The sequence below is a fragment of the Sceloporus occidentalis genome, unplaced genomic scaffold (assembly GCF_023333645.1).
Source record: "Sceloporus occidentalis isolate IW3139 unplaced genomic scaffold, rSceOcc1.0.p SCAF_5, whole genome shotgun sequence".
NCBI lineage: Eukaryota > Metazoa > Chordata > Lepidosauria > Squamata > Phrynosomatidae > Sceloporus > Sceloporus occidentalis.
Genome location: NW_028316985.1, coordinates 80,120,732 through 80,135,651, shown reverse-complemented (window position 1 = coordinate 80,135,651; position 14,920 = coordinate 80,120,732). Strand labels below are relative to the sequence as shown.

The following is a 14,920-nucleotide window of genomic DNA, read 5'->3' as shown; positions in this document are numbered from 1 at the left end:
TACATAGAGTACTTAGTACTAATGGAAAGAAAGAAATTGGCAGTATGAACTTTCTTAGACTTCAGTCTACTTCCTCAGATGCATTTGGATCAGATGCATTTGGATTTCTGTTAGTCTCAAAGATGTTACAAGATCTCTATGTACTGATTCTACAGACTAACACGGCTATATCTTTGAATTCTACCACAGAGAACTTAGTCCTACTATGTGAAATAAGCCTTTCCCCCTTATTGTATGTACAGTATTGAAGCCTGAAGTGTGCTTCAGGACTGAGGACTGAAGCACTATACACAGTGGGACTTGCTTCTGAATACAATTGCACTATTATTGGTGTTAATTCACTTAAACCTCAAACAGTCCAACTTTTTGCATTTTTCTGTTTCCAGAAGCCAGATGCTATTCACTCGATACACAAAATACAAGGTCTGTTCCTGCAAAATATTTTTATTTATTTTATTTCTTTCAAAGATTTATTTCCTGCCTTTCTCCCACAATGTGATTCAAGGTGGGTTACAATAATTGAATTAACAGAAGTACAAAAGTTTTATAAAAAGAGATTAAAGATTACTAATATTAAAACATAAGTTAAATATGGGCCAAGTGCTTCATTTTAAGTACATGAATAGATCTAAAGAAAATTGTGAACATTTATACTTTGTACAATTGGGCATTCAGAGCCGTGTACTTGAATCAATATGTGCTTCAATATTGCAAACCTTTGACAATGGATGATGTCTGGACATGTATGGACAATCTGGTGCAGGAGTGACAAAGCCTTTTAACTTTTATCAAACTAACAACAACTGAAGCAGCAGCAGCAGCAGCAGCAGCAGCAGCAATATAGTTAGCGCTCCATATCTATAGATTCGTTATCCCTGGATTCAACTATCCAGTGAGCACATTTCAAATTTTGAGTGTGTTGTATGTGCTCTTTAAAAACGGCTGCCATCGTGGTCAGTCACAAAACACCTGTTTCCCAGAAGGTAAATTGATGGTTCCAAAATGAAAGCAACTTCTCAAAAAATCACAATATAAGACAGAGGTGGCATCTGAGCTCCAAAACACAAAAGTGCTTCTTCTAATCCACAGTGATCTAACACCTCTTTACAGAAAGCAAACTGAAAGAGCCTCAGAAGATTTTCATAACAGTGTTTACCATGCAGTAACTGCTGTAAATTGTTGCTAAAACAGTGAGCAAATGTGCATGTGTGAAAGCCTGGCGTGCTCCCTCAATATCAGGGAATTGTCGGCTCCCCTCTAGCATCACTGAATCGTTCGGGGAGAGGGAATTTCCTCTGAACGCAAAGTTTCTGTTCAGAGGAAATTCCCTCTTCCTGAACCATTCAGTGATGCTAGAGAGGAGCTGACAATTCCCTGACGTTGATCTCTCTCTCTCTCTCTCTCTCTCTCTCTCTCTCACACACACACACACACACACACACACACACACACACACGCTTCCTCAGCGTTTCAGCAACAATTTACCAGCACTTAAGCACTGGTATGAAAATCTTCTCAGAGTGCAAGGCAGAAATGAGAACTGGGCTCCAAATGGCAAATCACATATAGTTCCCAGAAAACACAGCAAACTGTATTTCACAGAAGGCAAACTGGTGCTGCTCAAAGAAACATAAAGCAGCAAAATATACCACACATACATTATCAAACATGCAGTACAAAAACCCCAAGAAAAACAGACAGAAAGATGCACAGGGAATATCCTTGCAAATCTGTACCCACCCAAAGTACTCCCATACCCATTAACTTATTTTTTTTTTCCTATGCATGCTTTTATGGGGCCCAGAGGTATTGGAAATAAAATTAGTGCTGGAGGCTAGTGCATCACTTTGCAGCAGGACCAGCATCCCTTGTCTGTAATTATTTTATAAATCAAGATGGCTATGAAATCTGGCAAGTGTGAAGAGACATGTTTAGATGCACACTGGTGCTCAAGGCACTATGTCAGGACCCACAGCATCTCTGCAAGAAAGTTTGACTACAACTCCCACTGGCCCCAGCCAACTTTCCCAATGGTCAGAGATGATGAAAGCTGTTGTCTAAAATATCTGGAAGGCTGTAAGTTGGGAAAGTTAAAGAAATACACACTGTATTTTCTGTGTGTAGCACTGCAACCTTAATATGGGAATTAGATATGAGTTTTCAATACAGTAAGTTCTGTTCAGTTAACTTTTTAGCAAACTAAACAGACAGAAAAACAGACCTGCAGAGAATGTCAGCTGGATCTGCTCTTCAATGATCTCAAGTGCAATGAAATCATGCTTTTCGTTAAAACGGCCATTGTAGAGAAGCAGAGCATTCTTTTCTCTAGTTGCAAACCTATATGAGGAAAAAAACCCACAAATGTCACAAAAAGTATTATTAAAGACAAGCACCTCTATAATCAAACCACATAAAAATTTCCAGCAATTTGGTTCACACAGGAGGAATTCTTTGGTATAGCTTTGGATTTAAAATTGACTATTGTCCTTTCTACTTCATAATGTATTAGCAAAACATTTGTCCTTATGTTAAATGGCACCCATGTGCATGAGAAAAGGCTTTGGACATGCACTTTGGATGGCTGGGGAAATAAGTTCTGAACAAATTTTGGGACATCACTACCTCCAATTTACATAGGAAAAACTAAAGTGTTATGCTCAGCAGCAAAGCTTGGAAAAAATTGGACTAGACCTCCCAGAAACCAGCTAGCATGCCTGCTAACCAAGTTGGCTGGAAAACTGTGTGAGCTATAGTCCAAAAAGTAACATTTCCAAGTTCTGTCTATAAAAATATAGAAAGTTGACTTACACCAGATGACACCGCTTGCCCATACAATCTAGTCTTATATATTTAAACAAGCAATTTTTGGCAAAAGTAATTCCTATCACCCATAACCAGATCCTTTTAATTAGAGATGTTAATAATTGAACCAGCAGTCTTTTGCAATAAAAGCATACCGTACTTTCTGCCACTAAGATATAGTATCAATGGATTAACAACTAAACTATTATTTGGACACTTGTGACACCAGCCATTAAAAGTCAAGCTTGCTACTATACCAGGAATGGTCGCACTCCGTAGCTTGAAGGGCTGAAAAATACATGTTGGGCTCCTCCAAAGGGCTTTAATGATTTGTCACAGCTGCCATTTTGATGGGGGCTTAGTTGTTTCAAATCCAAAAAGAATCCTAGGCCCTAAAATGATGATACTATATGGCTTTGGTCAAAAAATTGAAGAGATATTGGAAACCAAATATTCCCATTTACAGATTTTAGGAAAGTTACAGAATTGCTGAACCACTGCCTGGAGGAAGTTGTGGGATGGATCAGAGTAAATGAGCTGAAATACCATTTTAGACAATATAGAGATTCAAGAATCAAACAACAATCTCTCCTCGCTAAGAAAGGGTGCATTGACATTGGCATTACTGTATATTGGTATGTGGAAAGGAGAAAGAGAGAAGCTACTCAAGAGTAGATGACTCACAAGTAATGCAAAAATGTGACAAGGAGAGAAAAAGAAGCAGCCTGTGGTGATTATGCAGATGAATTTGTACTGGTTTTGCTTCTTTCCTTAGCTGCTTTTATAGTACAGTATGTATTCTGTCACTTATGGCATATGGTACACATAAACTTCAACCTCTACACAGTTTCTGAATCAGTAACATTTGTACACTAGCAATGCAAATTGTAGGTATATGGCTTATTTAAAAATGTAAATTAAAGACAAGTGGCTGATCTTTATTATATAAGCTTTCAGCTCTTCTGCCTTTCTAGGGAATTTGTTTTTCAAAGAAGCAGAGCAACCCTGCATTACAGGCATACTCAGAAGATACATTATCTTTTTTAAAACTAGATTAAACTTCTAACTTTTGTGCATCTTCAAATAACTAATTTTTTAATCGTGCAAAGTAGGAAAGACAGGAAAGCCTTCAATATGAAGATGGCACATTTCTAAAAGGTAACAAATCCCTTTCTTTATGAAATATTGCAATACTATCAGCATGAAAAACCAGGCGCTACTCTTAAATCTACACTCTTTTTTAAGGCTAATCTAAATACCGACTGGGATGTTCCCGGATCATATTGGAAAGAAAAAAACTTACGTGAGAGAGACTGTGAAATGGAAGCGTTGCCTTAAACCCTTGAAGGTGACAAATGATTGTGGAGGGAAGCTTCTTGTGGTCATCTCACAATAAGGTCTCTCAAATTCACCAGGGGGGCACTCACATTTGAAACCTCCTATGAGCAGATTAATACAAGTGCCTCCGTTCTTGCACACTCCAGGAGCACAGCGTCCAGAGCGAGCATTCACTTCACAGGACTCTCCTAAAAAGGTAAAGAGAAATATTGGTCAGATAACAGTGTGTTTCTACAAAAATTAGTAATCTCAAAAGCAAACGATCCATATGCTGCTGTGATTGAATGAATTTCATTAAAAATATATTTTATCATTTGAAATTGTAAGGTTGTATTTCACAAAGCAAAGTCTCCTAGCTTCTGCCTGGTCACCAACTCTCAATCAATCCTCATTTCTCTGTCTGGAGACCCCTTAATATACTACACTCAGCCCAGCCTTCATAAAACAGATAATTTAAACAACTGGGGGGGGGGGGATATTCCGTAGGCCTTAAAAAGGGAGAAAGGGGCAACTAAACATAGACTTGTCCCACTGAAACTGAAAGAGAGTATCTACTGATAAAAAAAACCCTATCTGGAATGATGTCTTCCAAGTTGATGAAAGGACAATTGACAACAAACAAGCCAGACATTGACATGAACTCATGTACGTGCAGAAACAAGACAGAGACAAATAAATAAGAGAAGGGGCAGCTGTCAGTATAGTCCGTAATCTTTAAACCACTACTGTTCTCATGAGCAGAAAAAACAGCCCTGGAATTATTAAATAACAACACATTCTTGCATGAAAACTCTTAATCACCATTTGAGTGAGCACCACAAATTTCACCAAGGTCAAGAATGTCTCTTGGCAAGTCAACAAACCAGTGTGCTCTCACTCTTAATTGTTTGCCCCCCTCCTTCCTGCCCTATTTGGAACAGTGTCTATCTCTACATCTGAATGGTTTTCTTACCCTTTCATTTCCACATTTAAAATAAAGACTTCAACTTTAAAGCCTAAAAGTTAGCAACATGGAAAGTTATGTGAAAGAATTCCAGATGGCAAAGCTGCGATTTCTCTTCAGCAAAGGGTGATATTTATCCTTAATGGAGAAGCAAAAGAAATTCTAACAAAATAATGAGAAATAGCAAGGAGTAAGACTTTATTTACTCAGCTCTTGTTTACAGAATCAGTTATCCATGGACACTACTTCCTAGACATGTTTGAGCAGCCCAGTTGTTTACACCTTCAAGCTGTGAATGTGATCCCAAAGTTATCTCAACAACTGAACAATGCCAACTCTCTTGACCCTTTTCTTTTCCCCCCAAAGCCAATGGGGGCTTTTAGACAATATCAATAGGAAGAGTACTCCATGGAGACTCTACAATGGAAGAGTACTGATTTTTTTTTTTTTTTAAGAAATGCACAGTGAAATGGGAACAGCCCAAGAGAGCCATCAATAGTGTGGCTGAAAATATGCAAGCTCCTTGATTGCATGGGACAGGCTTTTTTCTCAGGGTAATAATGGCATCATCTGAATCCATGACCATCTAAATAAGCTTCTTCACATATGTTTTCCACAGGATAAAAAATAAGTTTCTTTCTTCATCTCTGGACTGGTTGACAGATGGACCTAGCATGCAAGCTGAACACACTTTGGGGCAGAGTTGATGCCACACTTATTGCAGACACCTGATTGGCACAGCCCACACCAGCCCAGAACTCCCAAGCTCAAGTCATCCACCCTGGACCCTCAAGGTGCCTCCTGTGTGGACACTAGCTTAATCACACTGGGGCAATGAACTAATATTTATATAGCTATCAGAGTGGAGCAGTGCTCCCTCTCCCATACAAAGGACATTCAATATGAACTAGGGCCCACATAGCGATGTCTCTCAGATGAACTTTCCATTCCTTTTGCAGGGGTTCAAGTGAATGGGACCTGCCTCTCCCCCATCTGTATGAATTTGCATTTACAAACTCCAAATCACACACAATCTCAAATTCCTAAATTACATACTCATCTTATCCCGAACCTATGTATGAACTACGTTCATGTCAAACACATTAATCCCAAATTTGCTCTCCACACTAAATTTGGCAAACACAAATGTGAAAACAATGACTTAAGTCGAAGGCTGCAGTCTTAACACATATATTCCAGTGAAGATTACTTTTGAGTGATTATTTAATTATTTATTTAGCTCTTTTCAGAAATGTTCATATGGAAAGGTTTGTAAATATGCTTTAGGAAACTTCTATAGAATTTTTATAGCGTGTTTTATCTGCTTTTGGGTTATTTAGATATGGCCTAAGGGCTAATCAATAAACATTGATTGATTGCTTTAGGAAACAAATGCCACCTGAATGATGTGCAGTCACCACACACATGTAACTTCTGGGCTGCACAGGTAAGATAATGAAAGAGTTTAGGACTGAGAAAGGCTGCACCATGTACACATTTAAATTTGTGAGCTCTAGATACATTGTGTCTCTTTGTCTTGAAGGAAAGATTTGGAAATAGTGCATGCATTATATAAAAGGAACTAGCAGGGGGGTAAGAGAGTAAAAAACTGGGATAATGTATATCCACCATCTCTCTCCCAAATCCTTTCCTATTGCTCTTGGCTTTTTGGTGCACCAATATTGCACTACTACAAAAGCAGCAATATAGCAGATAAACCTGGGAATGAGTGTGGTATTCCAAGTAACAACACAGTGGAAGTAGAGGTCTAAATTCAATGTGAGAATTTCCAGGGCATTTCAGTTTCATGAGCTTCTGCTGCTACATGACCATGGTACATCGTTTTTATTTTTATTTTTCTTAGTTTTCGCCCAACCTAAAACTTGAAAGCATAAGGGAAAATGGAGTCAATGACAGTGCTTAGATGTCTCAGTAAAAGATGGGGATGACTCTGAACAAGCCTTAGAAATCCCCAGGACAGTCCTGAAGAATTTGGAACTTTTCACTTCTGTTTTTCATTGTTTCATCTGAAACTGGCAAACTGTTGTCGGTCATAATTATGACCTATTTGAAACAAGCCAACTTCGGACTCTAGGCTATTGCATCTACCTTGTTTTTTAAAAAATTATAGTTAAGAGCCACCAGATTTAGGTTTAGGGTTTGTATGTTTTGATTAGTTGTGATTCATTTAAAAAAATAAGAAAAAAACATACAATCTGTTTGCTGCAAGAGAATGGAGCACATGAGCCTGCCCTCAGAGAGGCTTGGCTCATTATCATCACAATAAACAATGTTTTTCCCAATTTCTAGATGTAGTCAATGGTTTCCTTGTTTTCTCCTCTTCAGTCCCTTATAGTCTCACAAAACAAAATAAGCACCCTTGGGATTAATTTCCCTGCTCTCATATAGACAGGAAAAAATAATTTAAAACGGAAAGAAAGAATGCCGTTGGGATTAGGAGATATTTGGGGCACATCTGCTAAGGAAAAAAAATCACCCCCAGTCTGCAGAAATTACAAACACATTCTCAAGATTATATACTTAATTTTCATTATTTACAAAAGGCTGTCCAATGTCCTTAATCCGCAATGTCAACAAAAGCTGCACAAAAAAAACAACCAACCCATCAGAGCTGGGTTCTTGCATCATTTATTGAAATATGTCCATCATTTGTATCAGACTGGTTGCTAAAGTATTCCTATAATGTAAATCTAGATAAATAGATTTTTTTAATAAAGTGCAGCTATGAACAAAAAGGAGTATGTGGTGGATTGGAGTAGTTAAGAAGAGGACTAAAACATTTTACCAGGAAGCTATCTGGAGACCAGGGTTCTAGTCCCCACTCAGTCATGAAACCCACTGGTTTGGGCAAGTCACATTTTCTTAGCCTCAGGGAAAGGCAATGGCAAACCTCCTCTGACCAAATCTTGCCAAGAAAACTTAATGTTAGGTGCGCTTTAGTATCGCTGTAAATTAGAAATGACTTGAAGGCACACAACAATAATATAAACATAAAATATGAGTCTTGTTTAATATTTGCACTCCTCCCTCCGTGTATCTCAGAACTTCAAAATGAGTTTCTTTCACGTTGAGAACTGAGTTTGATGATATCCACTTTGGTAAAGTGGAGAAGTTCACATGTGCTTGCATTCACCTACTAACAACTAGGGCTGTCTCTTGCACAGAGGAAAAGAAATGTTCCTGCCCCATTCTCACACTGATCTGTTTAGATGATGCATCGAGCCAAAATGGGTCCAATCCGTGCTCCAAGGTGATTCACTGGTGTAAAAGGCGTCCTTGTTTGCTCCAAATCAAGCTAGAAATTCCAGAGAATCCCCTGAGTATGAGGACTGCAAGATGGTGTCAGGGCAGGAGTGGGGAGTGTTAACAGGCAGGTGGAAGAGGTCACGAGGGGACACTTGGGGCTGGGTGAGCCACTGACTTCTTTCCACCTGGAAATGCCAACTCCTGCCACAGCACTGTCATTTGCACGTATGCAGTTCCTCCAGTGCATACTGCAGTTTAATGGGACCAGGTTCAGGACAGAAGAAGGGATTTTGCGGACAGTGCTGCCTGGAGTATTGTGGTCCCAAAGCTGCCTAGACTTTCCTTCATTACCTTGACAGTCTAGAGGGACGCCAGGTGGTAGTTCACACACGTGTCACACTGTGCCACCTGCTGCCGCCACCACCATCATGGAGTGCTCCAACTGAGGCCAAAAATAAAGCACCCAGCATAAATCAAATGGCTGAGTGCCTCATTCTGCTCTTAGAGGGAATGACTTAAAAGGCACAGTGGGACATGTTGTAAACAACTGCTTGGTGTCACTCCAGAGGGCTCCTGATCTTCTGAGAAGATTCAAAGCAAAAGGTAACCCTTTAACTTTGTTGTAAAAGTGGTATATTGGTCCCCACATCATCCAGACTGTTCAGTGTGAGGATGGGGGCGGACATGTTATTTGACCAATGTGGACACAGCCTTTGAGATTTAGCTATATACCATTACTAGTAATATTTTTGAATATTTTGGTGTCAGAAAATGCCATTACATTCAGCCACGGCATATCACAGAAGCCTGTTCAGAGCAGCACTGATAGGTTTGCCAGTTTATCCATCAAACCAGACAATTAGTGAGAGCAAGTAATAGGAGCAGCCACAGCTCAGAAGAGCAAGAAAAAGCTTCCTCTGCTGCTCTCTCTTGGGCAGTGGATGGCTCTAATCACCCTTACCAGTGGTCTATTTTGGGTAGCAGCAGAGCTAAATTGCACATCACCTTATCTAGATAGTTCTTGCATTACATTCAGGATTTCCCCTTATAAATTGTGAAGTTCACATAAATGGGGTGTAATTATTTGAGCATAGGACTTGGACTCTGGAGATTGGGGTTTGACTCTACACTCAGCCATGGAAACACACTGGGAGCCCTTGGGTGACTCATATACCTTCAGCCCCAGATAACTCCATGATAGGGTCATTTTAGGTCTCCACAAGTCAGAAAGGACTTGAAGGCACACAACAACAAATTATTAAATACATACGGAGAGAGAACAAAGCCCAAAGACATGTGTACAGAAATGTCTCCTTTAAGCACCGATAAATCTGTATACCAGGACAGGCATACCTTTCCTCTGTTTTTGCTATTGCTCATTTAGCAGAGAAGAAAAGCTTAGATCAAGATCCCAAAAGCATACATAACTGATGAACAATAACACTGTTCACGAACTGGCTTACTATTTTGTTTTCATGGAAGTTCAGTACTATTTGGAATTCCTACTGCAGAAGTTACCCTTCCCCATCACATTTGGGGAAGGAAACTAAGGCCTGGAACAGATGGGCAAAAAAGCCTGCATCCAGGCAGCTTTGGAGTGTGGTGATCAGATGACTTACACCCCCAAGCTGCCCAGAAGCCACCCCAACCCAGAAAAGCCACCCTGAAAAGGAACAGTAAAAAAATCACTCCCTTTCAGAAGCTGCTTTAAAACAGTAGCAATAGGGCAAATTGGGGGCACATGCATGCAGTTACCACGTCTTCGGGGTGGCCCCGATCCGCCCTTTTATGAGCCTACTGTTTCACCCCAAAATTACAAGACCACCAGTTCAAAAATGCTATCTAAATGGTAGAATTCCTAACATACACATTTGCTAGAAATTAGTCACAAACAGCCCTACCCTCCTCCTCTTCCTCCTCATCGTCATCATCATCATTTCATTATATCAGGAAAATATAACCTTCCATTGAATTTTGGCTCAATGTCTAAGAGGAAAACAGTGCTGGGACACTAGTACCACTCAATAAAACTTCTTTTGGAAAGACAAGTAATTCAGTAATCTGGGAAAGGGATTCATTTCCCCAGCATGGTACCTCCAGGTATTCAGAATGGAAATACAACGGCCATTGCTGGCTGAAAACAATAGGATTTGCAGTCTAGCATATGGAGGGAAATAGTTTAGAAAAGGTGAACAACAGATTTTAGCAAAACGATGAGGGATGGGGAGACTAAAGAAATACATTCACCTTCACATTCCACTTAAACAGAGATTCTCATTATTTGGTAGGTATCTCATTAATTTCAGTCATGACTTAGGGGAGAAACAGACAGCCAAAATACGCAGTTTTCTGCCTTGAAGCAGGCCAGAAAGTACACCCAAGCCACGCTATGGGGAGAAAAGGCAGACTAAAAAGGAGCTGAATTTTTGCGCTTCTTCCCAGAAAGTGCTCACTTTTGCATGTACGTATAAATGCACTGAAGCCAGGGTGGCTCTAAATGGGCACTCTTTCCAAAACAAAAACCTAATTGTGCATGTATACACCCTATCTCAGGAGCGCATTTAAAAGAGATGGAGGTTGGCAATGCCTAAAAGATTAATCATGACACCTCTCATGGAGATGAGTATACCATACACAAAACAGACAGTCAAAGAGGGGGCATGGGGTGAAGGGAGGTGAAGGGGAGCATGATTGTACCTTGCCAGCATCTGCATTGGCACACCTCTGCAACGACGCCTTGTCCCAGTGAAGAGCTGTACATGCAAATGTGTGCAGGTTCACAGGGATGGCTCCTGAGAAGATGTGCAGGGATGGTGGGGAGAACAATACAAAAAAAGGACCGAGTGGTGTGGCTTGAAGCCACACTATGTGGTCATGACATGCAAACTCCAGCTTCCTTGGGAGCAGGCGGTACAGTTGGTGGAGTTCCAATGTGGCTTTGGAAAAGGCAGCTTTAAGCCGCTGTTTCCTGCCCATCTGTTTTGCCCTTATTCTTTTAACTTTTACACAAACTTTGCCAGCTCTTGGCAAATAAAGCTTAATGTTAATGCGATGAACTCTTTATTGTGATTAAAAATAAAGTCTGCAATAAATCCTATCTTCTTCAAAGTGCCTCCTCCTTCCAAAAGCATGACACAGCATTGTTGAGGACAAATTCAAAGGCTGATTATGGAGAGTTTTTAAATAAAAAGTTTAAATGTTAAGAAACCTTGGCAGGGAAATGGAGGGAAATGACTGCTATGAACTAAACCACTCCTGTATCAGAGTACAGTACCTTTCTGGAAAACAAAAGGTGGCCAGATGAGTAGCGTTGGGTTTTAGATGCAGTCACTGAACCATGCCAGCCTAAACAAAAGACTTTTTGCAATAACAATACAAGGCCAGTTCCCACAATGCTCCACACAACTGTATTCTAGAATTCTAATTATCTTGAGGTTCACATCCAAAGTATCTTAGATTTCTGTTTCACTGTTAAATAATTTCTGTTTCACTACTGTTAATTTGTGCACATAAACATACCAGCACGTATGTGTAAAACTACATTAAACAACATCTTTCTTGGGAAGGTCTGTATCATATTTTTAAAAACATAGTATTTGTACTCCCAGGCCATCTTTTCCCTTCCTTAAAAATGTGACTTTAAGATCTCTGCAACCCTTGACCCATATCCAGAACACATTTTCGACCAATAATAATTTTTTTTTAAAAAAAAAATAGAGAAATAGAGAATTGTCTCTCCTGGAAACACTCAGGAATATCAATTCACCTTTTAAAATGTTTCCAGAAACCCCCAGTGCTGTTTAATATCAATCAATAAGGAAAAAGACAGATGGTGGGGAAGAAGAATTGCTCTGTTGCATTTAAAGGGTTCTTTTTTGTATTCCTGGGGGCATTCACATATATTTTTTAGTCCCGAGGAAATACGGATCTCCGTGGTGATGCAATACCATATTGGTGTTCCCACTCCCTTTTTTGTTTCCAAATCTCTCCATGGCATTTTAACTCTGTTGCCATTGACACTTGCCACCATTTTGGTTTAAAATGGTTCCGAAAACAATGCAGCACAATCCGAATCGATTCAACAGCTTACACTGCTGAAGGTGCAAATCACTGCAGCTCTTAAAAAAAGATGCACTTAAAAACCCAGTGTCAAATACACCAGGTTAAGTGGGTTTTTCAGTAGCACCCTCCCTGCAAACTGCACAAAGTGCAGTTGGGGCAAATATGAACGCCGTGAAAGTAACCCAGTTTCACATCACGTTATTTTCGTAGTGTGAATGTGGCCCTCAAGAGAGGGCAAAAAGCCCCATGCCAATATTAACCCTTAGAAGGAGAACTTCTAATCAGACACCTGAATAAATTTCAGTCAGGAAAAAATTTGACTCAGTTTACTTAGGCACGGTGCAGATTGAGGGTTAACCCTGAAAGGTTTCTTATAAGTACCGAAATGAACAAACATGTGAATTGTTTCTCTGAGTTTTACAGCCTTTTTTGTAGCCATATCACTATTACTATTTTCTAATCAACATGTGTCCCAGCAAAGACAAGAGATCTCTACAGTATTCTGATCAAAACAAGAACTGCTTATATTGTCAAAATACTACAGCTGAGTATGCCTCCTATAATTGCGTCTTACGTACTTGCATTCAAATAGTGCTTTAGAAAAATAAATTATGTTTTACCTTCCAAAAAATGCTACCTAAACTGGCAAAAGTGTGGACAAGCTGCCAATAAGTACCGTATGGTTGAACCGCTGACATGATCATTTGTGAGTTTCTGGGACTGAGAGGTGGGTGGAGGAATGAGGGTTTAGTGATTAAATTGATGTTAGGCATATCACTTTCATTTACAAAGCTTTTTTAATGCCTGTACATTAAAATGCCTTTTTAACATCAGAAATCCCGTCTAACCATTTGAAAGCTAATTAAAAAGAGCAAACAAGAATGCTGAAGGTCCAGACTACGTTTCAAAAGAGACAGCCTAGCACTTTGATCTGTAGAAACATTTCCACAGGCAAAAACCACCAGATGTGGGGGGGAGGGATACACAAGGTTTTGGATGATGAGCGCACACTACACCTAGGGCTCTTTCCAGAGGTCACCTGGATGATCCCAGCAGATGATACACAGAACAGAGACACCTCTGTAATCAGTAGTCGAGACAGTAGGCAAGATCTGATAAAGCTTATAGTCAGTGCTTCATCAAGCTATTAGTAGAATTAAGATAGAAATGAATTTTTAAAATGCTTGCATAGCTGTTAATGTAAATATCATGACAAAATAATGTTAACACTGCAGATTATTTATACTACTCTTTCTTGGGGAAAAGACCACATTGCCAATGAATTAGAATAAAGCAAAGTGACGATCAAGAATTATTACGAACCACTCAGTTTGGTAGCCAATTCAACAATTAATTTAAGGAATATGGCTATAGTTAAACAAATTCTTCTCTCAGCAGACTACTAAAGTGAACACATGTGTATTTTAAGCAAGTGATTTTGGCTTATAATATGCTGATCAGTTAAATTCTACATATCTTTGGACTAAAGTGCAAATGCATTTTTAAAAAATCTCAACAGCTACTTCTTACATTGATTCTAGATATCAGTTAGTCAGCCAATAAATCAATCTTTATTGTTATGGTTAGTGACCAATGTTAAAAGAAACAGTACATAATGTATAGCTCACTTGTATGGCACAAAATGATCTGAAATGGGATAGCACAATGCAGCATATGAGAGTTGCTAGTCAGTAACTGCAAAGGTAACCATATTTTCAGTTTGAACATCACAGCAAAGGTGACAGACTCTGTGCTCAAGGTTAAACAGGTATGAGAGTTTTATTTCAATTCTGTGTAGTGTGCTCCTGTGTGTGTCTTTTCTCCTGTTGACTTATGGTGACCCTATGAACTTCATATGGTTTTCTTACAAGGTGTACTGAGAGGTAACTTGCCATTGCCTTCCTCTGAATATAGCTATACAACAGGCATTCCATGGTGATCTCCCATCCAAATATAGCAGGGGTAGGCAACTTTTTTGAGTCGGGGGCCGGGTTGCTGTCCCTCAGACAACTGGGGGGCCGAAGCCGGAGCTTCCACCCTCCGGGGGCGGAGCCGCACATGGGGGTGGAGCTTCCACCCTCTGGGGTGGAGCCACATGCCAGGGCGGAGCTTCCACTATCCGGGGGCGGAGCCACATGTCAGGGGCAGAGTTTCCACCCTCCAGGGGCGGAGCCGCATAATATTTGCAAGAAGCTACTAGGGCCGGCAATGCCATAACACAGGAAAAACGCATGCACACTGTCTCAACCCACAAAAGAGCAAGCAAGTCCATGTGGGGGGATTTTACAAAGAGAATACCAAAGGAGAACAACAACAATAATAAGAGCAATATTTGCAAGAATGGAAGCGACTAGGCAAGGCCACAAAACAGCAAAAAATGCATGCCACTGTCTCAACCCACAAAAGAGCAAGCAAGTCCATGTGGAGGGATTTTGCAAAGAGAATACCAAAGGATAACAACAACAATAATAAGAGCAATATTTGCAAGAATGGAAGCAACTAGGCAAG

At 39.9% G+C, this 14,920-nt stretch overlaps 1 protein-coding gene across 3 annotated transcripts in view; it reads right to left on the bottom strand.

Annotated features, from left to right (window-relative positions):
• Positions 1-14,920, bottom strand: part of LOC149312363 (cadherin EGF LAG seven-pass G-type receptor 1-like) — a 187,744-nt gene that overhangs the window by 96,916 nt on the left and 75,908 nt on the right. For all 3 annotated transcript variants that reach the window (XM_089524468.1, XM_089524469.1, XM_089524470.1), the window contains exons 3-4: positions 4,106-4,328; positions 2,222-2,337 (exon numbers count right to left, since the gene is read on the bottom strand). In XM_089524468.1, coding sequence (XP_089380594.1) covers positions 2,222-2,337; positions 4,106-4,328 — 339 coding nt within the window. The remainder of the gene's footprint in view (positions 1-2,221; positions 2,338-4,105; positions 4,329-14,920) is intronic.